Source organism: Rhea pennata, chromosome 21 (genome assembly GCF_028389875.1).
Source record: "Rhea pennata isolate bPtePen1 chromosome 21, bPtePen1.pri, whole genome shotgun sequence".
NCBI classification, from domain to species: domain Eukaryota; kingdom Metazoa; phylum Chordata; class Aves; order Rheiformes; family Rheidae; genus Rhea; species Rhea pennata.
Genome location: NC_084683.1, coordinates 9,072,810 through 9,098,806, shown reverse-complemented (window position 1 = coordinate 9,098,806; position 25,997 = coordinate 9,072,810). Strand labels below are relative to the sequence as shown.

General features: G+C 52.5%; 2 protein-coding genes and 2 long non-coding RNA genes across 9 annotated transcripts; 1 reads left to right on the top strand and 3 right to left on the bottom strand.

Annotated features, from left to right (window-relative positions):
• Positions 1–4,074: 4,074 nt before the first annotated feature.
• Positions 4,075–8,540, bottom strand: LOC134149745 (zinc finger and SCAN domain-containing protein 31-like). The gene is made up of 3 exons (XM_062592951.1): positions 7,809–8,540; positions 7,226–7,421; positions 4,075–5,986 (listed from the first exon to the last, which is right to left on the bottom strand). The coding sequence occupies exons 1-3, from the start codon at positions 8,538–8,540 to the stop codon at positions 5,133–5,135; spliced, it is 1,782 nt and encodes a 593-aa protein (XP_062448935.1). The 3' UTR covers positions 4,075–5,132.
• Positions 8,541–12,533: 3,993 nt separating this feature from the next.
• Positions 12,534–20,126, top strand: LOC134149786 (uncharacterized). 6 transcript variants are annotated; one of them, XM_062593016.1, is made up of 5 exons: positions 12,732–14,384; positions 15,453–15,638; positions 15,904–17,395; positions 19,188–19,336; positions 19,531–20,126. In XM_062593016.1, the coding sequence occupies exons 3-4, from the start codon at positions 15,928–15,930 to the stop codon at positions 19,256–19,258; spliced, it is 1,539 nt and encodes a 512-aa protein (XP_062449000.1). In that variant the 5' UTR covers positions 12,732–14,384; positions 15,453–15,638; positions 15,904–15,927; the 3' UTR covers positions 19,259–19,336; positions 19,531–20,126. The 6 variants fall into 6 exon arrangements, with proteins under 6 accessions (XP_062448999.1, XP_062449000.1, XP_062448998.1 ...); XM_062593015.1 differs by lacking the exons at positions 12,732–14,384; positions 19,188–19,336; positions 19,531–20,126 and adding an exon at positions 12,534–12,558 and having other exon boundaries at positions 15,904–17,866; XM_062593014.1 differs by lacking the exons at positions 19,188–19,336; positions 19,531–20,126 and having other exon boundaries at positions 12,732–13,155; positions 15,904–17,866.
• An 809-nt stretch (positions 20,127–20,935) lies between these two features.
• LOC134149798 (uncharacterized) lies at positions 20,936–23,160 on the bottom strand. The gene is made up of 4 exons (XR_009960492.1): positions 23,111–23,160; positions 22,751–22,810; positions 21,617–21,700; positions 20,936–21,366 (listed from the first exon to the last, which is right to left on the bottom strand). It is a non-coding gene; the product is annotated as an uncharacterized LOC134149798 (long non-coding RNA).
• Positions 23,159–25,622, bottom strand: LOC134149799 (uncharacterized). Its single transcript, XR_009960493.1, has 3 exons — positions 25,574–25,622; positions 24,648–24,686; positions 23,159–23,404 (listed from the first exon to the last, which is right to left on the bottom strand). It is a non-coding gene; the product is annotated as an uncharacterized LOC134149799 (long non-coding RNA).
• Between the last annotated feature and the right edge of the window lie 375 nt (positions 25,623–25,997).

The following is a 25,997-nucleotide window of genomic DNA, read 5'->3' as shown; positions in this document are numbered from 1 at the left end:
ACAACTTTTCCATCTTTCAAATTAATCCCAAATATCACTGGGATCAGTACAATGTTGTTCTATCCACGAAAAATCCCAGATAGGATTTTTCCATGCCCTTTTTCAAATCTATCAGCTAGTATTTTACAGTCATTGTTACTATTCATTACGGTTTATACATTCTTAACGGTAGTGTTCTCATCTGCAGCTGGTTTTATCACTACCCTTCCCACTCAACACGAATTGCCTGTCAGGCTCTTATTTGCGACTCTAATCTTAAATCAGAAATCCCAGCATTGCTGAAATGCTAGCAATACAGTAGAAAATATTCACTCTTGGGAATATCCTGCTGACTATGCTAATTAGTGTCAGAATGCAATACGCTCTGACCAAGGTCTTTCAGACATTCCACACATATGGAGTGTTTAATATAAAAGTTTAATTTGAAGATATTTGATGTTACATAGGAGTTTTGATTTAGCAGAATGACACTGCAATATACTGAAATCATAATACATGTGTAACTGCTATCACCAGTCTCTATAATACGCTCGCCGTCACAACACTGAGTGTTCCCAGCTGCTGGGAAGGAATACCTAGGTTGAAGATAGCTCCAGCCCATTGCTCTCTTCAAAAATCCTTTTGTTAGTTGTTCAGGTTTTATACTCAACGTTGGGCTGAGCCATGTACACATGTCCCCCATGCTGGTCTGGCTAATCTCAGGGAGACATTCACATCCTTTGCTCAACTCAGAAAGAAATGTTTTTCTTCAAATTTATGGCTACTTACCTAAAACAAAGGTCACCCTCCAGTTCCCTTTGGGCTTAGATCTCTGTGCAACAGTTGTGACTTCTAAGTTGCATCTTGCAGAGCTGCAAGGGCACCTTGCCTATGTTCACCCCTTCTGAGCCTTCTTTTATTACAGTGGTTATTGTTTGGTTACACATGGCCCCTTCTAAGAGCCAAGGCTCTTAGATGAGCTCAAAACTCATTCCCATGCCGGCTGCTGAGCTCTTTGCAATGTGCCCAAAGACAAGTAACTGAGGTTATAGCATTAATTATTGGGTATTTTCCAGTGGTGAGACTACAGAGGGCAGAGAGGAGGATAGGGGCTTGGTGTTTGCGTGTATCAAGTGCCTGACAGTCCATGATGTACATTATTTAACACATTCAGAAGTCCTTTCTGGACAATGGCACTGCGGTTTCTTGTTGCTTTTCAGAGCTGGTGTTCCCCAGAAGAGTTTGACATCATGCAAACGCCTCTCTCACTGGCCCAGCTGGACATTTCTTGCCCAGCATGTGATCGAGTCCATTTTGCATGTCACCAGGTCTCAGTGGAGGCTAATACAGTCCCATGGGGGGCCTGAAGAGCCCCAAGCATCCCCCCAGCACTGCAACATGACCATGTGTTGCTTGCTGTCCCCCAGCACAATCACCTTTCTGCACAGACAGGTTTTCCCATGCAATTTTTCCTCTTTGCATTGCCCATCCCTATACAGTCTGCCCCCAACACCTCATGCAATCCCCAGCCCCATGCAACAACCCGTGCTCCATGTAGCCCATGCTTCTCTACCCCAAACCCCTGGCCTTGCATACCTTGCTGCAGCCCTCTCCCTGTGCAGGCTACTTACACCCCATGAAATTGCCAAACTCCAGGCAACAGTGCTTCCATGTAGCTCCCTTGCCCTTTGCACAGCCCAGAAATCCCCAACCACCCTCCATACACCCCTATGTCCCATGCACTCCATGCCGTCTGACACAGCACCCGTTCAACCCTCCACCCCTTGCACCCTATATAACACATTTGTACTCTATGCAAGCGATGTCCTCATGCAGCCCCACCCCACCCCGCTGCATCCCAACATGTGCCTCCAATAGCACCCAAACAACCCTTGCATGCAGCTGCACCTCCTGCGGGTCCCTCACCCGAGCGAGGCTGGCCAGCGGCGCTGAAGGGGTTAAGCCCCTCCTCCCCTCCCCGCAAAGACAGGAGCGACAGGGCAATGGACCAATGGGTGCGTGGCACGGGGTGGGGCGGGGGGCATCCCGCCCACCCAGCGGGGAGGGAGGGGAAGGCGATGTCCGCCGGGCTCAGGAGGGGTAGGGGCCAGCGCTGGCCACTATCTGCACCCACAGGGGCTCCAAGAGGGCTAGAAGGGTGCCCAGAGTGAAAGGGGGGCAGGGAGATGTGGGGGAGTCTCAGAGACTGTGTGTGTCCAGGGGGAGAACACTGGCCAGGGTGTGTGGAAGTCCATTAGAGTATCCCACTGCAGGGTGAGAACCATGCCACAGTGCAAATGGCATGCCCAGCAAATGGTGTGCTGCTGCTACAGCACCACACTACACTGCAAGCATCCTGTGGCACTGCAAGCACCATGCTGCACTGCAAACGTGATGTGGCAGGGCAGGCACCATGCTGCAGTGCTAATGATGTAGTGCAGTGAAAGCGCTATGGTTCAGATAATGTGTGGTATTGCAAGACTCATGCTGCATTGCAGGCATAGTGCTAAAATGTAAATGACACACTGCTGTGTAAACACAATTCACCACACTGTAGATGCTCTACACTGCAAGCGCAGCAGTACACTGCAAGTGCAATAGCACAAGGAAAGCTGCACTGTAGCTGCAACACCATGCTGCAGGTGCAGCACTGTGCTGGAAGCATAGTGCCATAAGCATGATGGTGCATTGGAAGTGCTGTGCTGCACTGGAAGCACCAGAGTGTATCATCTTCACTGTGATGCAGAGCAAATGCTGCATGACAGTGTGGCTTTCCAAGCTGCATTGAAGGTGCTGTACTAGAGCATGACTGCAACGCTGCGTTGCAAGCACCACACTGTATTCCTAATGTTGCATACAAGCAGCATTGCAGCTGCACAGCCAGATTGCAGGCACAACATTGTGTAGCAAGCTTCATGCTGTGGTATAAGCCTCATGCTGGATCACTGCAGCAGTACTGCATTGCATGTGGCCCAGTGCTTTGAAGGTGTTGTGCTGAAACATAAATGCAAGTCTGCACTGCAAGTGCAACAGCACACTGCAGGTACAGTACTGTGTTGCAAGTGCCATGCTATACTACAAGCTCCATAATGCATCTTAAACATCATGTCTTTTTGCACCTGCAGTGCTGCATTGCAACTGCGACAGTGCATCAGAAGTACTGCACTGCATTGCAACTACAGTGCTGCAAATGCCAGACTGCTCTGTAGGCACCATCATGCATTTCTGCTGCAATATCACTGCAGGAACAACACTGTGAGCACTGCGCTGTGTTGCCAAGTGCCACACTGCACTACAAGTGCCATGCTGTAACTTTTGGTCCATGGCATATTGCATCACCAAAACCATGGTACAGCACAAATGTGAGGCTGCCTCAAAGCTGCTGCACTGCACAGCACGCACAATGCTGCATTGCAACTGCAGCATCATATTGCAGCCACCACACTATACTGGAAGCACAGCAACTGCATTGCAAATGAAATCCTACCCTGCAAATGCAATGCTGCTTTGCAGAGTTGTGAGTTGGGTTTTACGGTTTCTGCTCAGGGAGACCCCAGGAATCCAGGCTGGGCTTTCCTGAGGAAGATGCATGCATGGAACAGCATGTGCTGCACATGATGGCCACCCCATTTGAACCCCTCGGCATCATGCTGATGCTGATCTGGCTGCCACCATTGCCGCTATTTTCTTCCCTGTGCAATAACTGAATTGAGTTAGAGCATCTTTCTAAAGCCTGGGATCCTCAATCCCTCCTCGCTGAGGTTGCGTTACTTACCTTGGCATTGCCCCAGCATAGCTGCAACCTTTGGGCCAATGTATGTTCCATAGATATTTTTATATCTAAAAATAACTAGATGTGCTTCAATTGGAGAGGAAGGGATTTTCCACAATTTGGGCCTATGCTGCCCATCTGACACACTCACAGCATGGCCTCTTGTCCTCATCTGCATCCAAAACCCTATTTCCAGTTGTTCCTGCTCCTACCATGAGGATTTTCTCCCTTAACTTGATCTCAGCCCCTTTCCATGCTCCCCTGCAACACAGAAAACATAAAGCACACACAGAGATTGCTAAAAACGTTATTACAGTGATGGGGGCAGCAGGACGGCAGAATAAACCTAGAGCAGGGCAGATGGCAACAGAGACCCATGGAGGGCAGCAGGGAGGACATTTCTGCACAAACATGGAGCACGCAAGTAGAAAACAAAGCAGTAACTGCTAGAAAGCGCGTTTCAAGTGATCAGGCATTCAAATAAAGTCCTGGAAATTCAGAGAAGCAGCAGATGAGGTAGGTCAGTCTTCAAAATTTAAGGCCCTGCATGCAGGGAGTTTGCTACCGGCATCACGGGCCGGGAGTCACTCACTGTGGTGGGACAGGGCAGATGGAGCAGCTTCCTTGAACCAAAGTGGGTCTGGCCTAGAGAAAGGGGGGTGGTGGGTGAGGAAAGCCAAGGGAGTAATGAATAAATATCGAAAGGAATAAGGAGTAAGTTGTGAATGGAAATACATAGTTTGGTGGGATGGGCCACCTGGGCAGAGGGATGATGGGGTGTCTGGGCAGTAGGCTTTGGGCACAGCAATGGGGCAGGAGCTGGGGGCAGCGGTGAAGGAGATCTTTCAGCTGGAGCATGGAGGAGAACCACGTGCCCAGAAGGAATGGCCAAGGGAATGGCTGAGAAAACGTCCAAGAAATGCCAAGTATGTTCTTGAAGGTATTGGATCCGCTGGGCTTGCAGGACCTTGGCAGTGGGGAGCGGGAGGATGTCACTCGTCAACTCATCTTGACTGCAACCCATGTGAGACCTCCTTCGGGCTTCCAGCTCCAGTAATGTCCTGGCACAGAGAAAACCCATGGAGACAACTCCCAGAAGAGAAAAATACACGGCAGAGCCGGCTCACACATGACCGTTGAGAAAATTGGGAGCAAACATAGGGATGGGCTGCTCTGCTGCTGGCTGAGCGAGTGCAGGACCACCCCGCGCGCCAAATCCTCATGTTCAGGTGAAGAGCCCATAGTCATCCTCTGCTTCTCCGCTGGAGAGCTCACAGGGCCCGAGGAAGTGGCACAAGTGAAGAGAGTAGGGATGAAGTGGCTTTGCCCTCCTCTTCCTGTCCGTTGCCTGTAGGAGCAGGCACCTGTAGCTGGCCACCTGTCACTTATTCCTGGCCGCAGCCCTGGCGTGGATCCGCGTGTGTCGAGCGAGGGAGGACTTGTTGCTGAAGCTCTTGCCACACTGCGGGCAGGGGAAGGGACGCTCGCCTGTGTGCGACCGTTCATGCACCGTGAGGTCCGCCAAGTACTTGAAGCTCTTGCCACACTCGCTGCAGGGGTAGGGCCGCTCCTCGGTGTGGCTCCGCTGGTGCATGGTGAGGTTGGACTGCTGACTGAAGCGCTTGCCGCACTCGGCACAGGGGTAGGGCCGCTCACCCGTGTGTGAGCGCTGGTGCTTGTTGAGGTCTGAGGGGTTGGTGAAGGTCTTCGAGCAGGCACCGCAAGAGTAGGGCCGCTCACCTGTGTGCAGGCGCTGGTGGGTGGTCAGTGTCGAGAGATGCCCGAAGCTCTTGCCGCACTCACCACACGAGTAGGGCTTCACCCCTGTGTGGGTCCGCTGGTGGGTCTTGAGGTGAGTCAGTCTGTTGAAGCTCTTCCCACACTCGGCGCAAGGGTAGGGACGCTCCTTCTCGTGCATCTTCATGTGTGCTGCCAGCTCGTGCTTCACCCAGAAACGCTCCCCACAGTCACGGCAGCGGTGGGGCTTTTCTGGCCGGTGGGCACCATTCTCCTGACTCCTGATGTCCCTCACAGTCCCCAGCAGCCCTTGGCTAGGGGGTTGCGGGAAGACTGAGGGATCCCGTGGGATCCCTTTCTGCCTCCTGTAGATCTCTCTTTGCATGGGTTTCTGGACCACAATCCCATCAGAGCCACCCTGGAGGGCCCTGGGTAGATGCAGAGTCTCTTGCCTTTGCAAAATGGTCTGGTCTTCTCCTCTGCTTCCCATCCCGGGACCTGCCGGGTAGAACAAACAAACAAACAAAAAAAAAAAAAAAAGAAAGAAAGAAAGAAGAGAAGAGAAGCTACTTCACAAGTAGTTTGCTGGGGAAGCCACCTGTGCTGTTCTAGGACTCGACTGAACCTTATTGCCCTCTTCCTCCTCCATTCCCACCCTGAATGAGCCCTCTCTTAGGTACAACATAGTCTTGAAGGTATGATTTCCTCAACTCTCCAGCATTGCTATCTTCTCTGCCTTGAATGGCAGACAGCAAGCAATGTCCCTCTCCGAGAGATGTTCCCACTCCCACCACTGAGCAAACATCTCAACTCCCTGGCGTCACGGGAGGTAATTGAACCGTGTCAGGTAATGATGAAGATGAGGCCACCTCAAGAGAGGTGCTTGGTAGGGAAGTGATGGCAGATCATACGGGCAAGGAAGGCCACTAAGACAGTCAGAGAGGAGCCTTGTGTACTCTAAGCATCATCCATGAAAGGTGGCAATTGCTCAAAGCACTGTCTTGAGGATTCCTGCAAGGACTGGAGGAAGGGAGCAAGGCTTTGGGGCTCAGGGTTTCCTGGGAAAACGAATGTGAAGAAAAAGAGCTCTCTCAAGAACACTTGTGATCTTTGCTGCAAGACTTCCTTCCTTCACTTCCTTTGTAATTAAAGAGATCAAGATCTAATGAGATCTTGGTGAGATCTCTCCTATGGCAAGAAATGCCCACCTGGGCATTTCAGAAACTTTTCTTCATCCCGCTTTTTGTTCCAGTTTGGCTTCTGAACACAAGCAGCAGCCAAGTCTGTCTTTACTATACTACAGAAGGGCTAAGAGGTCGTGCATGGTGGCCCTAGCGTGAGTTCTGGGGCCGAGCGAATTTCCACCTAGCTCCTCTTGGGAGTCACATTTATCTTCCTTATCTCAGTGTCCCATGAGCTTTCACAATGCTAGGACCTCCTTTTTGGCCGTTTTCCTTGCTCTCATGTGTTGCTACTAAAGACAAAGAAAACTCCCCAAAGCAGAGTGGAGAAGCCATGGGAACTCAGAGGAAGCATCTAGGAGAAGGTAGGGAGGACTGTGTCAGATAGCAAAGCTCATCACATGAGACACTGCCTCCACCCAGGAGCAATCCCAGGGGACACATCCCCTAAATAAGCTTTCTGCTGAGGGTGCTCACCTTCCAGGAGCTCCCCAGCTCCTACATCAGCCATCTTCCCCATTCTTTGGGAGAACTGCCTCTTCCTTGTGCTTATTACCTGTTTCTTGCAGGCTCTGCACGTCATCCTCAGGGACATGGGGAAACTTGAACTTGCTCCGTGCCACTTGCTCCTGGGAATTGTCATCAGAGATGAGCTGAGGTGGCTCTGATGGGGGACTCTGAGACTCCCACACGTTTTCAGGACTCCCCATGTCCTCTGGGGTCACCTCCTCGACCTTCACGCGCACTGTGACCTGAAGGACGAAGGCACAAGGGGCACCTAAGAGCCATGGTGAGGAATTGCATCTCAAGAGGCACCCCCATGGCCTGGGGCACTGCAAACAGGGCAATTGCCCTGAGCACCTCTTGGGAGGACCACAGAGCCTTCTTGTATCTCACCCCCCACTCCTGGGTTTTTGGAGCCATTTGGGGATAACGACCACCTGAGCATAAAGCTCCCATAGGAATTTGTGGGATGCTTGTCAAAACAAGCTCTGAAGGCGACAAATGATGCCAGGACCTGAATTTCTGACCAATTTTAAAGGTGTGCAGATGCAGGAAGGCTGCCGTGTGTGCCTGCTGTGGACGGGTGTGCAAGCGGGTCAAGCTCCGGGCAGAGCGCTGGCTTGTGCTGTTCTCACCTGTTGCTCCCAGATCCTGGCCTCTTGCTGTCCCAGCTGGAAACTCTCGGCCAGGGCCACGGCTTGGGCACATGACTCGGGGTGCCGGACCCAGACCCAACTCTGGATCTCCTCGGGGAGGATGCTGAGGAACTGCTCAAGGATGAGGAGCTCCATGATCTGCTCTTTGGTGCGCATCTCGGGCTGCAGCCAGCAGTGCAACAGCTCCCGTAGGCGCTGGTAGACATCACGTGGCCCCGCAGCCTCCTGGTATCGAAACTGCCGGAAGCGGAGCCGCCGCATCTCCGTGCCCACACTGCAACCACGCAGGATGGCCGCTTTCACCTTCCCGTAGTCCCCCGCGTCCCCTGCTGCCAGGCTGCTCACGGCTTGCTGGGCTTTGCCACTCAGTGCCGGCACCAGCCGTGTCACCCACTCCCTGCGAGGCCAGCGGCACGTCTCGGCCACCCGTTCAAATGAGGCCAGGTAGGCCTCTGCATCATCATCGGGTGACAGCTCAGGGAGATGGGGGCTGCTCTCAACAGGGTCTGGGGCTGCCGTGACCCCGGGCAAGGTCTTCAAAGCCTGCGGCCCTTTAGCCCTCTGGGCTTTGGGGCGCCGTGAGAGCCCCTCTTGTTGCAGCCGTGAGCGTGGCCAGCGCAGTCCAGAGGATGCTAGTGGCTCCTTTGCAGCCTGGGCTAGCTGCCTGCAGGGCTTGGGCTCCAGCTCCACAGCTCCTTCTTGTATCTCCATGCTCTCAGCGAGCAGCTTGGGCTTGCTGTGCTCCTTCACCAGCCTTCCTGGGAGATGCGATGCTGCAGGGGTCTTTGCAAAGCGCCGAGTGAGGACAGCACTGCAGGTGAGAAAACGGAACACAGTGAAGACAGCCGGTGGATCTCAGCTTTGCAAAGCTGCTCCTAAACAAGCTCTCAGACTTGTAAAGCCCTCAAAGAGCTTGGAGGGTTGTAGTCCCAGCTCCTGGCTTTGCAAAGGTCACAGTGCCGTGTAATATGCTTCCCCTCAACCCCGACCGGACCCCAAGCCTTGCAAAGCCCCCTGGTTCCTGCAATATGCTCTCCCCAGATCCCCAGGTGTGCAAAAAGCTCCAGAAAACTTGCAAAGCCGTCCCAGCTCCTGGCCTTGCAAATGCCCCTAGGACCATACAGTATGCTTCCTGCTGACTCCTCATCTTGCAAAAGTGCCTGGAAGCTTGCAAAGTCACCCCCCATCAAGCTTCCAGACTTGTAAACCCCTATGAACCCTTGCAACACCCTCAGGCTTTTGCCATGTGTAAAGGATTCAACCCCTAACCGTTGAAAAGCTTCAGGAAGTTTGCAAAGCCAGACCTCAGCCTTGCAATAAGCCCCCAATCTCCCCTACCCTGGCTTCTAGCCTTGCAAAGGCCCCAAGCTCTTGCAATGTGCTTCCCCCCCTCTCCAATCCCTAGCCTAGCAAAAGCTCTTGGAAGCTTGCAAACCACTCACGAGCCTTGCAATGTGCTCTCCCTAACCTTGCAAAGGCCTCAGAAGCATGCAGTATGCTCCCCCCGAACCCCTAGCCTTGCAAAAGCTCTAGGAAGCTTGCAAAGCTGGTCTGAAGCTTTGCAACATGTCCCCCAGCCTTGCAAAGGCCCCAGGACCAAACAACCTAGCCCTTCTGAGCCCCAGCCTTGCAAAGTCCCCAGGCCCTTGCAATATGCTTTCCCCCCCACACCCCGACTTCCAACCTTGTAATAGCTCTAGGAAGCTTGCAAAACCGTCCTGAAGCTTTGCAATACGCCCTCCAGCCTTGCAAAGGCCCCAAGGCCGTTCAGTGCGCTCCCCCTGCCCCCCCCCCCCGCCGGTCTTGTGTGCTTCCTCAGACTTGCAAAAGCTCCCAGGAGCTCACAAAGCTGCTCCCCCCAGCCTTGCATCGTGCCCCCCTCCCGGCCTCTGGCCTTGCAAATGCCCCAGGCCCGTGCAATATGCTCCCTCCACGACCCCCAGCTTTGCAAAAGCTCCGGGAACTTGCAAAGCCGACCCCCAGTCTTGCAACGTGCCCCTACGGCGCCCGGCACTGCAAAACCGCCCCCACCTCCCCTGGCTTTGCAAAAGCTCCGCCAAGCTTGCCAAGCCGCCCCCGACTCCCTCAGCTTTGCAATCCTCTCCCCCCAGTTCCCCCCAAAGCAAAACCACGCGATGTGCCCCGCCGCACCTGGCGGGGTGCTCGGCGCTGCACGCCCCACAGCGCCCGGCTCGCAGGGGCTGCCCGACACAAAGGGCCGGAGCGGCCGGGCCCGGCGCCCCCCCCCCCCCGCTGGGGACCCGGGCTCCAGCAGCCGGGACTGGCCGCCATCGCTGTCACTCAGAGACAGGAGGGTGCTTTAACCCTTCCCAGCCCTTCGCTGGCGAAGGGGAAGGCAAAGGGTTAAGACTTAGCCGGGCGAGAAGGTGGTCCAATGCACGGGGGTGGGGGAGTGCGAAGGGTCTTGTGGTCCCCCTGTGCCCGGAGGGTTTGGGATGCACCCAGTGGGTCCAAGCACCCAGAGCTGGGCATCGCTGCAGGGTGAGCATCCAGCTCTGAGCAAGCCCTGGGACAAGTGCTCAGCACCCAGGGCTGTGTATTCCTGCAGAGTGAGCACCCAGCAACCAGCCCTGAACGTGCCACAGTGCTGTGTCCTGCACCCAGCCCCGAGCCTCCCTGCAGGATGAACACTCAACCCTGAGTATCACTCCAAGGTGAGCATGCAGCAAACAGGTGTGAGCATCCCCACAGGGTGAGCTCCCTCACCGAGCACCTAGCCCTGAGCATGCTGTGGGTCTGAGCACCCAGCACCCAGCGCTGATCCTTTTCCCCTGGGGCATTTGAGGATGTTCACATCCCAAAGCCATTTACACTACGCTCACCCAAGAAACTCCAACAAACCACAAAACTTTTTTTTTTTTTTTTTTTTTTTAATGTCTTCTAGCCAGCAGGATGTGGAACTTCTCTTTATTATTGCATTTATTAATGTACCCAGAGACTTGCACACTCTGAGTACGCTTGGCTGATTTTGCACCCTCCGCTGCAGCCGATGGGCTTGACGGGGAAAATCTTGCTCCTTGCACCTACCTGCCTGCTGGACACACCTCATGTCCAAGAAAAAACAAAACAAAACAAACAAAAAAAACGCACCAAGACTCCTACAATGTCCCTTCCAGCTCTTCCCCTATGTCTGTCCCTTCTTTGCACCCTCACCTGGTTTATCTGACACTGTATCAAGCCCAGCAGATTTCAGAGAAGTTCCCAGACCCCTGCAAGGACCAAACCTCTGGGAGACTCAGCCAAAACCAAAACATATCTACACCTTTCATCTGCAAAGAAGTCCCTGGCAGACAAGCTTAGATGCAAAAAGGTTTATGCTGCAAGTCTGAGTCCGGCAGTGGTAGGTTTTTCCAAAAGAACGATGCTGTCTGAGCCCAAAACAGGTGTTTTAGGGTTTGCAGTTCCTTTTACAAAGTTTTGGTGGTTGTAGGAGATGGGTTTCTGTTCTTGGCTGCTCATGTCGTGTTACCTGCTCAGGGCCCATCTGGGACTTAGGAAAGGAGCCTCATCTTGCACAGATGCTCTGTATTGCCACCCCAGCACTCCCTCAAGCCTCCCTCCACCTCTGCCACCTATGAGAGTCCCTCCGCAACCCTCAGGGGTCTGCATCTCATGCAGCCTCCTCCTCTTTGCACCCCCTCCCTTTTGTACTCCCATGCACCTCCTCCCACTTTTACCTCCATATACTGTGCTTGTCTTTTTGCCCCCTGCATCCTCTCGTTTTTGCACCTCCCTTGCACCCATTTCCTTTTGTGCCCACTGCCTCTTTGCACTTCCGTGCACCTATTCCCATTACACTCCCATGCACCCCTTGCCTTTTGCACCCCCAATGCACCTCCTTTCCCCCTTAAAACCCCTCCCATTTCCATGCCCTTGCAGCCCACATCCACTTGCATCCCCATGCATCCCCTTCCCTTTGCACGCCCTTGCATCGCTCTCCCCCTTGCACCCATCAGCCCTCCACCCCTTTGCACTCCCCTTCAGGCCCCTGCCCCTTCCCCCCCCCCATTTGCAGCACCTTCCCCTTTGCACCCCCCAACCTCCTACCCCTCGTATCCTCTTGCACTCCCATGCACCCCCTCCTCCCCTTTGCACCCTTCTTTTCTTCGACCACCCTACACTTCCATGCCTCTAGCCTCCGCGCCCCCTCCCATTTCCTCCCGCCCTCCCAACCTAGCTCGCAAAACCACCCTTGGCCCATCTCGGCCGCCGTACCGGCGGCGGTGCACAAAGCGTTTCCTTCCCGTAGAGACCGGAACCGCCTACAGCGCGGCCCATTGGGCGTGCACGCTGCCAATCACGTATAGTCCCTGCCGGACCCGCCCTTCCTGCCCGAAATGGCGCCGAACGCGTTAAAGGACGCCTTTACCCGCCCCCCCCGGGGAAAGGGGCGGGAGTGACAGCGAAGATGGCCAATGGCAAGGAGGGAAGGAGCTCGGAGGCGGAGCTCCTTATGGGCAGACGACCGCGCGCCGTGGGAGCTGGGCGCTGCTCCGCTCCACCGTAACAAAGGGGAGTGACAGTGAGACGAGCCAATCGCAGCGAGAGAAGAGAGAGCGCAGGAGGACGGGGGCGGAGTGACCGGCCCGCTGCTACGGCTTCCCTGCTCGAAGAGAGAGTGACAGTGCGGCGGACCAATCGCATCGCGGGAAGGGGGGGGGGTGGAAACGACTCCCACGTGGGACTGAGGCGGTGGGGGCAGAGCGCGGTGAGTGGGGTGCTCGGCGCTGTACGGGGCGGTTTGGGGTGCGAGTGCTCGGCGCTGAACGGGACATGTTGGGGTGCGTGTGCTCGGCGCTGTACGGGGCGGTTCGGGGTGCGAGTGCTCGGGGCCGTATGGGGGGCTCGGGGTGCGCGTGCTCGGCGCTGTACGAATGAGTTCAGAGTTTGAGTGCTCGGCGCTGTACGGGCCGAGCTGGGATGTGAGTGATCGGCTCTGCACGGGACGATTCGGGGTGCAGGTGTTCGGGGCCCTGCGGGTGGGTTGAGGTGTGTGTGCTCGGCGCTGTACGGGATGGAACTGGGATACATGTGCTCGGCGCTGTATGGTGTGGGTTGAGGTGCATGTGTTGGGCAGTGTACGGGCGGGTTTGTGCGTGTGCTCGGCGCTGTACGGGACGGGTTCGGGATGCGGGTGGTCGGTTCTGTGTAGGACGTGTTGCGGTGCGTGTGCTCGGCGCTGTATGGGACGTGTTGGGGTGCGTGTGCTCGGTGCTGTACGGAACAGTTTCAGGGTGCAGGTGCTCGGCGCTGTACAGGATGGGTTCAGGATGCGAGTGCTCGGCACTGTACGGGACATGCTGGGGTGCGTATGCTCGACACTGTACAGAACATTTTGGGGTTTGGGGTGCTCGGTGCTGTACGGGTCGGGTGTGGGGTGTGCGTTCTTAGCACTGTACAGGGTGGGTTCTGGTGCACGTGCTCGACGCTGTACAGGCCGTGTTGAGGGGGGGGTGCTTGGCGCTGTACAGGACGAGTTTAGCGTGCGTTTGCTCAGCGCTGTACGGGTAAGTTTGATGTGTGTGTGCTCGGTGCTGTACACGGGGGTTCGGGGTGCATGTGCTTGGTGCTGTATGGATGAGTTCAGAGTGTGAATGCTTGGCGCTGCATGGGTGGCGTTTGGGGCTCGTGTGCTCAGCATTTTATGGGTGGGTTTGGATGGGATGTTTCGGGGTCTCGGTGCTTGGAGCTATACAGGTGGCTTGAGGTGTGCGTGCTGGATGCTGTATGGGCCATGTTGGGGTGCATGCTCAGTGCTGTATGGGCCATGTTGGGGTGCGTGGCTTGGCGCTGTACAGGCTGTGTTAGGGTGTGTGTGCTCGGCGCTGTACGGACCGGTTCAGGGTGCAGGTGCTTGACGCTGTACAAGCTGTGTTGGAGTGCGTGTGCTCAGTGCTGTATGGGATGTGTGCATCTCTCTGTATGCACAAGTTCAGGGTGCTGGTGCTCGACGCTGTACGAGGCGGGTTGGAGTGCGTGTGCTCGGCGCTGTGCAGACAGGTTCAGGGTGCAGGTGCTCTACGCTGTTCAGGATGGGTTGGGGTGCAAGTGCTCAGTGCTCCACGGGCCATGCTGGGGTGCGGGTGCTCGGCGCTGTACGGGATGGGTTGGCATGCAAGCGCCCGGTGCTGTACGGGCCGTGTTGGGGTGCGGGTGCTCGGTGCTGTACGGGACAGGTTAGCATGCGAGCACTCAGTACTGTATGGGCCGTGTTGGGGTTCGGGTGCTCGGCGCTGTACGGGATGGGTTGGCATGCAAGCGCCCGGTGCTGTACGGGCTGTGTTGGGGTGCGGGTGCTCGGTGCTGTACGGGACGGGTAGGTGTGCTTCTGTTCAGTGCTGTACAGGGAGGGTCCGGGGCTTTTGCTTCCTGCCTGCTCGGCGGCCCCACACTGGGGCGGGTTGAGCTTCCTGGGTCAGCGGCAGCAGCGGAGCAGGAGCCATCTGCACCGGGCCGCGCGGCAGCAGCCCGGGCTCTGGACCCCCGCGCTGGGGCCCTGCGGAAACGGCACCGCTTTGCAGGCTGGCTTGGGAAGTGAGTTTGCCTGAAAAACTCTCCTCTCTTCCTTCCTCTCGCTCTTTCTCTTCCTTGCCACTTTGCTCTCTCTTTTGTTCTTTTTGATTTTGTTTTTTTTCCCCTCCCTCTCTCCATCACTGCCTCTCTCCTTTTTTCATTGCCTCTCCTCCCAATTTTTACTTTCTCCCTTTTCTTTTTATGATTTTCCTTCTTTCTTCTTTCTCTTTTTTCTCCTTCCTTTTTTCTCCTTCCTTTTTTCTCCTTCCTTTTTTCTCCTTTCCTTTTTTCTCCTTTCCTTTTTTCTCCTTTCCTTTTTTCTCCTTTCCTTTTTTCTCCTTTCCTTTTTTCTCCTTTCCTTTTTTCTCCTTTCCTTTTTTCTTGGTTTTTTCTTGGTTTTCTTCTTTCTTTCTTCTTTCTTTCTTTCTTCTTTCTTCTTTCTTCTTTCTTCCTTCTTCTTTCTTCCTTCTTTCTTTTTCTTCCTTCTTTCTTTTTCTTCCTTCTTTCTTTTTCTTCCTTCTTTCTTTTTCTTCCTTCTTTCTTTTTCTTCCTTCTTTCTTTTTCTTCCTTCTTTCTTTTTCTTCCTTCTTTCTTTTTCTTCCTTCTTTCTTTTTCTTCCTTCTTTCTTTTTCTTCCTTCTTTCTTTTTCTTCCTTCTTTCTTTTTCTTCCTTCTTTCTTTTTCTTCCTTCTTTCTTTCTTCCTTCTTTCTTTCTTCCTTCTTTCTTTCTTCCTTCTTTCTTTCTTCCTTCTTTCTTTCTTCCTTCTTTCTTTCTTTCTTCTTTCTTTCTTTCTTCCTTCCTTCTTTCTTCCTTCCTTCTTTCTTCCTTCCTTCTTTCTTCCTTCCTTCTTTCTTCCTTCCTTCTTTCTTCCTTCCTTCTTTCTTCCTTCCTTCTTTCTTCCTTCCTTCTTTCTTCCTTCCTTCTTTCTTCCTTCCTTCTTTCTTCCTTCCTTCTTTCTTCCTTCCTTCTTTCTTCCTTCCTTCTTTCTTCCTTCCTTCTTTCTTCCTTCCTTCTTTCTTCCTTCCTTCTTTTCTGTCTCTTTTTCTCTTTTATCTCCCTCTCTCTTTTTGCTCCTCTCCTCCTTGACAGGTTTCCTCGGTGCCCTCTGTTCCCCAGCAGAGCCTCTCAGGAATGCTCCGAGCACCTTCCTCTGCCGCCACACATCTTGGTCTCCCACCCTGCTGCCGGCTTGGTGGGGAAGCGGACTGATCTCGAGCCCCTTCAATGCCATGCGTGGGATCCAGCTCTATGGCTCGCAGCACCAGCACTCTCTAGGTGGGGGTCCCTGTGGGTGCCCATCCAGGCAAGGGTGGATGCAGCCCACTGGGCAATGCAAAGTGCTTAAACTCTTGGAAATGATAATTATATCTTCTTTGGGGTAGCTTCTGCTGTAGATGCAGAAATGTTTGGGCTTGTTTCATAGGCCTCTGAGGTGTATGGGATGCATCCGAGCATCCCCATGTGTGCGATGGGTATGAGATGGGAGAGCACCTGCAGGAGCACCATTTTGCAGATTTTCACTCCTTTTTCTCACTTCTAGGCTGAGCTGAGTCTTGCCTGGATCATGCCAAAGCGGAAATGCAAATTTACCGAGGAGCTCCAGGCCAAATACCCCTGCTTCCGTGTGGGCCGGGAGAGATGGGAGGCCGAGTGCTTGGTGTGCCAGCAGGGCACCTACGTCTCCGTGGCCAACAAGGGCTCCCTTGACCTGGAAGCCCATGTGCAGTCCATGAAGCACAAGAGGAACATGCTGGCAGCTAAGCTGACCGGCTGCTTCCTCCCCACTGACTGCCAGCCCTTCGATGCGGCATCTGAAAGTGCCCTAGGCTTCTCCACTGCTGTGCTCCCAGACTGCTGCGACTCCTTGGCTGGCTCGCCTGGTGTGGCCAAGATGCCCGAGCCTAGCATAGACTTGGGCTTGCAAATCAAGACAGAGGCAAGGTTGGAGGAGGCGCTGGCTCCTTTTGGGCTGGACCGTGGTGTGGGGGACCCACTGGATGGGATCTTGTTCTGTGGAGTGGCCCTGGGTGTCAGCGCTGGTGACGGGGGGACACCCTTTCCCATCCAAATGCGGTATTTTGACTGGAAGAGGGGTGGCCTGCAAACAAGGGTGATGGCCATGGAGCTGGAGCCAGGTGAGCCAGCGCCTGCCGCCACCATGCTCTCTTGGGAGATCCTGGAGAGGCAGGGTCTGCGTCAGAAATGTGTCGCGATAGTGGGTGACAGCCGTAACACCATGTTCGGGGGGCTGGGGCCAGCTGATAGCCCGGCTGATGTCCCGGGGCTGCGAGAGCTTCTGAAAGGCGCTTTCATTGCCACTGACTGCCCCGCGCACATCCTCAGCAATTGCATCCAGCATGGGGCAGATAGCCTGGAAGTTGACATCCAGTCCGTTGTCTGGAAGATCTACACCTACGTCTCAGTCTACGCCGTGTGTGTGGAGCCATTGAAAGACTTCTTGGAGTTTGCCAAAAGGGAGTACCGGCGGTTACTGTATCATGGCAGGACACCCTGGCTGCTGTTGCTTCCGGCAATCACCCGGCTGCTCCAAGCATTTCCAGTCTTGAAATCTTTCTTCCTCTCCCTTAATAAGCCCCCCTTTGCCATCAAGAGCTTCTTTGAGGATGACTTCAGTGAGATCTACTTGCAGCACCTGGCCTCGCAGGTGGCTGTCTTTGACATGCACCTCAAAACCCTGGCGAGGGAGGACAACTCCCTTTCGGAGGTGCTTGGCGTCTTGGCCTCAGTCCGTCGCACCCTCCTGGAGCGCCGAGCCCACAACTTCATGTCGCTGCGGGTGAAGGAGCTACTGGCAGAGAGGCGTGCTGCTGGGAGGGATGGGCAGTGTGATGCCTTCTGTCGCTGCGTGCAGAGCCTCTATGTGGCTTTCCTTGAGTACCTGGATGCCCAGATGGGGCAGTTCGACGCGCTTTCTTGTTTCCAGTGGATGCAGCTGCGGGAGCCTCCATCATGGGAGGATGTGGAGACTTGCATCAAATACTTGACAGACCATGGAGTCGTGGTGGACGACAGTAAGTGCTTTGATCAGTTCTGCCACCTCATCACCTTCCTGAGGGACTGCAAAAGCAGCAGTGATTTCAGCACCCTGCAAACCCACCAGAAATGGGTACGCTTCTTCAGCAGCTCCCGCAGCTTGACTGGGCACTCGGAGCTCCTGAGGATGGCTCAGGTTTTCTTTGCCATACCCTGTTGCGGGGCTGACTTCCCAAGGAGTTTTTTCCTTACATGAAGCCTGCAGGACCAGGCATGGATCTGTCATCCACCCTCCGGAGGTGTCCCTTTGGCTGGGCTAATGGGAAGCCTGTGGCTTACAAAGATTCTTCTGCAGCGATAGACTCTATCACTATTTTTTTTTAATTGGTCCGACAACCGAGAATGAATAGTTGTCGGTGGTTTTAAGGGCTGTACGCAATCCACAGGAGAGGTGATTTTACTCTTGTGGACGCTTTGTGCAAATAAATACTTCGATGTGCAAGAATGCATTTATTTGCCTCCTTGTGCAATGGCAACTGCTTTGCTTTTTGTAATGTGGCAGCTCTCCCCGGAGCCTGGTTTGAGAGGAGTGGTTCAAACGAACTCTGTGAGCTAAGACAGGTGTCTCAGGGATACCAACCACGGACCAAACAAAACCCTTAGAGAGGCTATTAGTGGGGTTGGCGTGGGCCCATATGTCTGATATACGCTCTGATGATCTGTGGGGTAAAGAGAGGTAGCTTGGGGTGAGATAGCTTCCAGGGCAGAAGTCGCCGAGGACTCAAAGGACTTTTTTCTTTGGTTAGAGAAAGGGAAGATGAGTTCCTTGCCTTGCACTTATAGCTTCTCTCAGGGTGCTAAGCGTGGATGCAGGCCCTGAAAAACAGAGCTCTGGGGCTCTGTCCCCTGCCCCAGCTCTATCTTAGCGATGGAAAAGGCTCTTGCAGTAATTTCAGAGAAGCTTTTGAGGTGGGATGACCTTACCACCAGCCCACTCATTGTGGTCATATCCTCTGCGGTGTGTGAAGGCCCCTCCCAAGGCCAGATATAAGAAAACATGTGATGAAGAGAGTCCTGCCCTCCTTCTGCCACTCACTGCCCTTATATCATAACCAAGAGGATTTATCTCAGGGATGCAGGGCACCTTGAGACATTTATTCCTGTGCTACTAAAGACAGCAGAGGTAAGGTGCCCAGCTGGCAGCTCTTAAAGTGAAATAAGTATTTGCTTATCTGGAGCATTAAGATTGATGCCAAAGTATCCTTCATATATGTGTAAGTCCACATGCGAATATCTTCCTCCTGTGTACTTTTCCTCTTCCAATCGCTCTGTGGCTTGTACAGCCAGCAGCTGTCGAAGCAATGGGTTGTGAACATGCACGGCCTCAGCTCATTAGTCCTCCAACCTCTAGATTTACAGTGAGACTCTAGGAAAACCCTCCTACGTGCTTATCTGTGCCATGGATGAGGGCTTACTTCCTGGTTTATCATTAGCCAGGCAGCAGTTATTTCCTCCTTCCAGATTCCAGCTTCTTTTTATCAAGCAAAGGGTGAACATAGAATTTCACAGTTCTATGTGGTAGTCTGGAAAAGCTCTCTGAATTAATGTGATCCCTGCCATCATGACACCAAATTGCAGCAGATTCACAACTCTTTTGTGAAAACAATCACAAGAACAGCTCTGTCTGTCTGGCATGTGCCTTTCCCTTGAATTTAGGGCTGTCCTATCACAATGTTGAACATTGGGCACACCCTGCCCAGAGGAGGAATTTGCCTGGGTGTGAGGTGAAGAGATTGCTTTTAGTCAACACTGTTGTTTCCGTCTCCAAAGCCTGCCTTTCTCCAGCGAGTTGGTTGGAGCGGTGCCCCTCTGTTCCCCGCAGACATCTGAACACTGCCTAAGATGAGCTCTCTTTTTGTGCGGAGTGTGGAAATCCAGATAGCCAACAAAACTCGGAATGTGACCCTGCATACCCCCAGGTAATACTGCAATAAACAGCTCCCTGGCAGGTGAGAGGGTGAGGGGGGGTGGCGAGTGTGACGAGTGGAGAAAACTTGCCAGAGGGGACACCCAAGACTCATGCAGAACGCGTAAGTCAGAATATTTTCCTTGGGGCCTGAAAAATACATGCAAGTGCTCCCCCCTTTCCTTCTCAATTGTGCTCTCCTTGCAGGAGCTACTGCTACAGTGGCTACAGCTATATACCACCTACTCCCAAGATCCCCCCTGGCACCATGGAAAGCTGCCAATTTTCTAACGTACCAATCAGCTTCCGGGGAAGTGTGGGGGTCCTGATGTATGAGGCAGACACCTTCACGCTGGCCATCCTCTTCTCCAACCCCTATAACTACAACATTTTCCCTATGGAGGTTGCCCTGGAGATCTCCATGGAAAAAACCCATCTTGGCAACTTGGAGGATGTCTACAAGAGGATGTACAAGAGCCTGCCCACGAGCAACACTAATGGCACCACCTTCCAGCGAGCCATGCTCCGTGCATGCCAGGAGAGCCTCAGGGTCTCCACCAACCATGTGCAGGTCATGGCCAGCATGTCCAACTCTGCTAACTCAGTCATCAAAGTAATTGTGGAGGATAAAGATAGTCCCCCGCCATATTCAGACCAAGCATTACCCGATAGTCTTCGGCAGTATCAGCCTCAGCCGAAGAATTGGAAGGACCTGATGAAAGGCAAGTCAGGCAGGTGATACGTACTTTCTGTTTTGACTCTTGCATGCTTTTGATGCCAGGCAGCCATGCTTCTCTCAATAAAGGCTAAAGCCAAGTGATACGCATCCAAACTGGTGCTGCATTGCTCAAAGGTAAGGAGTGAGAGGCCATGGAGGAGGAAGGAAGCTTCTCTTACCTCCTAACTGCCTTTTTAATTGCTTGGAGGACTCTCGTTGAGCAGTGAGGATTGGAAGTAGGGTTTGAAGGTCCTGCACACAGAGTTGGGTGGGCTATACCGCACCTGGGATTTGGGAGCTTGCTTGCATCCTCTGGCTAGGGAAAAGCTCTTCCCCTCAAGGTGTCTCTTTGGTTGGAATTACAGCTTAGATTTTGTTATAATGTTTCTCCTCACTGGGCTAATGTAGCTTTACATTTAACAGACTATCCCTCTGTTGTTCCCATGGCCATCATGCCAGTTTATCAGTCATCTCTTTCAGAACATGACTCATCTGTATGCTTGCCAGGTCATCTACCTGCCCGTCCACCACCCCTCCATCATCTCTTGTAGAAGGCTGCATTTTTGAGGTGAAAAGCTAGCGTAACAGGGTGAGCTCCAGCCAGGTATTGGGAGCCACAAGCAGGTATCTTTTGAGCAAAATCTCTCTTTGGTTCTGTTGTTCCCCCTTTCTCCTTGTTCATCAAAGAGGGAGAGAATAGTTTCGGGCTCCCCCATATGCTGCTGCTTATCTGATGAGAGGTTAGTAGTTACCATGAATTTTGTCATGTTCGGCTGTGAGATCCTAGCTCATAGCTGCATCTGGTGGAGGATCTCAGTTCCTAGCCTTTCAAAGACCACTTAAAAGTACAAAGACTCAGAGGGGGAAGAACATTTTTAATGAATATACCACCTTGCTCCTGAGTCACCGCAATGTTCAGAGCTGCTCCCAGGAGCCTGGAGCAAACTCTGCTGCCTCTGACAGTAAAGCAGCATTTTGTTGCTGAGTGTTGTGTCTCTAGGGCTGCAGATGGAGCAGCTGTGTCCTCAGGACACTGGAAAGGCTGGAGAGGTTCTTTAAGTAATTGCCTACACAGTGCAGGTGGCACTGACCCAAGGGATGTCATCTTGGGCCAGTTCCCCCTGGCATAGTTGTGGGGCACTGCAGATAATCAGAGTGGCCTATACAGCAGTCCTCAGCACCCAAATGCATTTCTCTAGTCCAGCAGCAGGACCACTGATTGCAAAGGCTTCTAGACTTGTCTTCCTTCACAGTGTGTTTATGAGGTGTTGTGTAGTTCTAGCGGGAAATCAAAGCCTTTAATCTGGCCAGCTGGACTCGTTTTCCTGCACAGCAGATGTAGGAATATGTGGGTAAACACGCTCACAGAGAGGAACTACCACACCATAAACATGAGACAAACACAACATCATGCCTGTGCAAGGGCTTTCAAAACAAATTGAAGGACTAACAGCCCAGTTTATGCCTTGAGCTGCTCACATTTAGTGTGAATGCATGTGAATGCAGGCTTGGTAACCACAGCATGGCACTATGCACTGTGCAGTAGCCAGCCACGTGGGCCAGGGCTGCTCTTACCTATCTGCAGCAGGAGATGGACTGCAAGAGCCAGAGCCAGGAAAGAGAGAACCACAAAGGCCAGGCTGCCTGAGATTCCCAGCCCTAGGAGAAAGAAAGCAGCCTGCAGTGAGGAAGAGTGCTGGTTCCCAGGGGACCTAGGCCATAAGAGAAAAGCCAAGCCCTGCACCATCCCCACACAGGGTGCTTGGCTCATTTCCAATGATGCTGGGAAGCCTGGGAAGCTGCCACTGTGTTGGTGCAAAGGAACCTGTACTCCAAAATCCTCCTCAAAATGGGACTATTGCTAGCTTCTGATAGCTTGGCTATGGCTCAGCATAACCCAGTACTGAAAAACAGCTGAGGCTGGAGACTGTCTGGCCTTGCTGGACCCATCCCCGCTGTAGCTGTTCCAGGGCTGCCCCACCTTCAAGGCAAACAAGCTTTTCCTACTGTCCTGTCCAAACCTCTCAAGCTAGAAGTTGTAGCTGTTTGCTCTCTTTATATTGTCTGCAAGGGCTGAGAGGAGTTTGGAGAGTTTTTTTTTTTTTTTTTTTTTTTTTTTTTTTAATGGAGCCAGACTGGCATATTAAGAGGGTAGCTCCGCTCAGCCTGTTGGCTGTGCTGCTCTGACATAGCCTAGATGTCATTTTACTTTCCTTGCGGGAAGAGCTCATGGCAGAGTGTATTTGATCCAGGAACCCCCAGGTCCTGAATATAAGGAATATTGTCTGTTCCTCAGCTAATTTTCCCCAAGTCCCCATTGGTGAGCGATGGTGAGCTGAAGTGAGAATGTCAACACCATCAGGGCTGCAATATCTATTTCAGACCACTTCAGGGAAAAGTTCTATATACCCTCATGTCCAGCAAAGGGAAAATGAGGAATTTCCATTTGCAAGGAAGCAGCCACCTTGGGTGGCTAAAAGCTGCTTTCTAGGAGCTGTGTTTTGCTAAAAGGCACCCAGGCACCCAGGGGACTAACACTGTGAGTTTCCCTATGAGAATGGAGGTGACCAAGGACATGATAAGAGCTCTGTGCTGCTGGCGCTGTCCAACCTGAAGCAGGTAGTGACATCAGAGCTTAGAAACTGGGATGCTTGACCAAATTTTATTCCATGGGGTGCCACAGCAAGAACGGGGAGTGCAACTTCTTACCTTCTGCTGTCAGGTCCGGGCTTGGGGTAACAGTGTCATTATTCAGAGTATCCTTCCTGCCTGGAAGACAAACATGCAGAGGAGGGGTTGCCCCCAAACCACTCGTGCTTGTCACATTGTGGGGAATTTCCAGAGCACAGACAAATAGAGGGATTTTTAAGGTGAACTCAGGATGCTCTACCATGATTAATGATGAGCATCACTGCACCAGGCTGATCTTGCTGGTAAGATCCCAGTGGGGCTGGCATTGCAGGGCCCTTGCCCCTTGAGCAATAGGGGCAGCCAGTTTTGGGGGTGTTCAAGTAGGGTCAAGTCTTGATGTGGGGCAGGGAAAACTTCCCCTTGCCCTAATCCACTCACCTCCAGCACTTAGTAGCCACGGGACACTCAACCTCGAAAGCTTGGCCTGTCCAAGGCTGCTCAAGCGCAGATAACCACAAGAGTAGGTGCCACTGCTCTCTGGGGAGAGCCGGAAAGTGAGCGTGGAGGTGAACTGTCCTTTCTTGACTGGGTGGTTTGCCAGCTCCACCCCATTCTTGCAGAAGAAGATGCGGACAATGGGGAAGTGGGAAAAAATGAGGCAGCGTGCAAGAACCAAGTCACCTTCCTGAGCTGAAGAAATGTTTGAGAGGAATGCTGGTGGGGAAAAGTAACCTGAAAAGGCAAAGAGATACAGTTGTGGCATGGCAGCACAGAGGGAGATATGTTGTCGAGAAATGGCTTTTAATCTCTCTGATGGCAGCAGAGGCTTTGCAGCTGCCTCAATGCTTTTTGATGGAAACAGAAAATTGAAGGCAGAAAAAGGGAACAAGAGCTGGAAGAATCTTTCTGTTTTTTCAGCCAGATGGTGACTCATCTGAAAAAAAGTAAGAAACATTTTGATTCATGGAAAGCAAAAGCTCTGTTCATGTCAGGAATTAGCACTAAAGCAGGTAAAGAGAGAAACAGACCTGGGAAGAAAAGAGCTGGAGGGTAAATATATTTAAAAGTGTGGGTTTTAGTAATCAAAACAAATTTTGCATCCTGGATAAGTAGGCAAAACATTCTCAGGGAAAATACATAAAATACGGGGGAACTAAAGCACTTCATGGTGGTATTTCCAAAGGGAAATATTTTCTACCCAATCTTTTGTCCTAAGGTGCAATTAGAAAATGAAAACTTGCAGCTTCCTCCATTAAAATGTTCCTGAGCAGCTTGAAATCTTTTGCAATGCATCCACAATCCCTACAGGAAAATCACATCTTTCATGGGTTTCTTTTTTTTCCTTTTAGTTTTCCCTCTGTCTTGAAAGGAAACCTCTTCGCATGGCTGCACATAGGAAACTGCTTGCCACAGAGCTAACACCTTCCCCTTTGGGCAAGCATGCAGACATTGGAGTTTTCTAGCCTTGAAGCTGCCTTTTGCTCAATGAATCACAACCCCCATGGCCAGATGGTCACTGAGGACATGCTGTGCCAGGGTTTAGGGAGTGAGGTTGCAATTCTTGGATGGAAGAGCCGTAATGGGTCTGGAGGGTCTGGAGAAAGAAAGAGACAGCGAAGGAGGGTTTTGCTGCAAGAACAAGGGAGAGAGAAAGGTCTCATCCTGCTGCCATGCTAGAACCCACATGTCTGCTCCCACAGGATATCCAGGATTATGTCTGGTTTTCTGGGTATCTTCCATGAGCTGGTATCAGGCCACCCACCCATAACACGTGCAGTGCAGCATGGTGCAACGTATGAGCGTTGCAGTGCAGGCTCAGCAAGGTGGCAGGAACTGACCCCTAAGCTTTCTACTCTCACTGCCACATCCCAGGACACATGCATGTTTTTTTTTTTTTTTTTTTTTTTTTTTTTTTTTTTGTGTGTGTGAATATGTGGAGATATTTTTCTGACTATACCCTTTGCAATGCACTCACCTGGGGAAGTACAGGTCTCCATCTCTATCTTGCTGGCACCTGTGTAGGGTAGCAGAAGGAATTAGTATAAGATGGTCTCCCAGGCACCTTCGCAGTTGGTGTTTACAAGAGGACATGCTGGCTGGTGTAGAAAGGGGAGCATTCACTCTAAGAATACCGAGGCAGGAGAAGCTGTCCTGGGAAAGCTTCAGAAGATCGGGACAGTTTGCTGCAGAGCTCTGTGCAAAGGTCTGAAATCAGTAGTGAGGACTGAAAGGGACTTTTCAGTGATGCCTTGTCCCTTCCTGTCCAGCTATGCACAGCCACATCAAATCAGGCCTATGCTTGGTTTTGTCCTAAAAGGGAGACAATGCCATATTCATGCATATGGCTCAATGTAAGGATATAATTCCCTCTGAGGGAATGTGACACGTTCCTTACATCTCTGTTAGCAAGATAAGCCCTCCATGAACCTAGCAACTGGCCAGGGGATGCCTACACACACTTCTAAGCATGTGCCACAGCAGACAAAGACTTTCAGAGTCTCCATAAAGTTCTATGTTTTCAGACTCTTTGGACCCCTTAGCAAGTGCTCCAGAGACTCACAGTTTTGTCTCTCAGATAGGGCTTTTTTTCCCCTAGCAGGGGAGGGGAATATTAACCCCATGGGAATACCATGAAGCCTTTCTCAGGGACACCAGTTTTAATCCACCCTGTGGGGTTTACCCTCTCATCTCTTGATGCCATCCTGGATGCGACTCTCAAAAGTGCCTGCTTGTGTGCTGCTGGTGGATCATGTTCTCTGGTCTCCACCTGCCATGCACACGTTAGTGCCTATCCGGCCATGCTGCAAGCCCACCCTTCCCTCAGAGCTGTGGAGAGGACCTAAGAGTCCTAATATCCAGCTCCTCCCCTGCAACATCCTGCTGGGCAACCTGGTCACTTACCTGCAAGCCAGTTCAGAAAGAGCAGGATACTAGCACCTCTGGCACCCCAGCTCCTTCTTGCCATGCCTGAGGCACGCTTGTGCACAGTGCCGTGCTCCCCAAGATGAGGCTGCAGCAAAAAAAAAGGGGAAGTAAAGGCTCATTTCCTGCCCATGACACTTCATCTGGGTAAGACACAGATCTTGGGGAGGAGAAAGCACATGGATGGGACAGGCAAGATGTGTACCTAGCATGCTGGTTGCACAAAGCATGCACCTGGGATTGCAAACTGTGGAGTAACACCTGCTTCCCTGCTCCCCATGCTCCCTCTCAAAAGCCCCAGAAGAGGCACAGGCACAGCTTTGCTTGTCATAGTGTGTTGCACTATGTCTGTGAGTGCCAACGTCCATGGGAAACTTTGGATATGTCACAATTTCATCTGGGC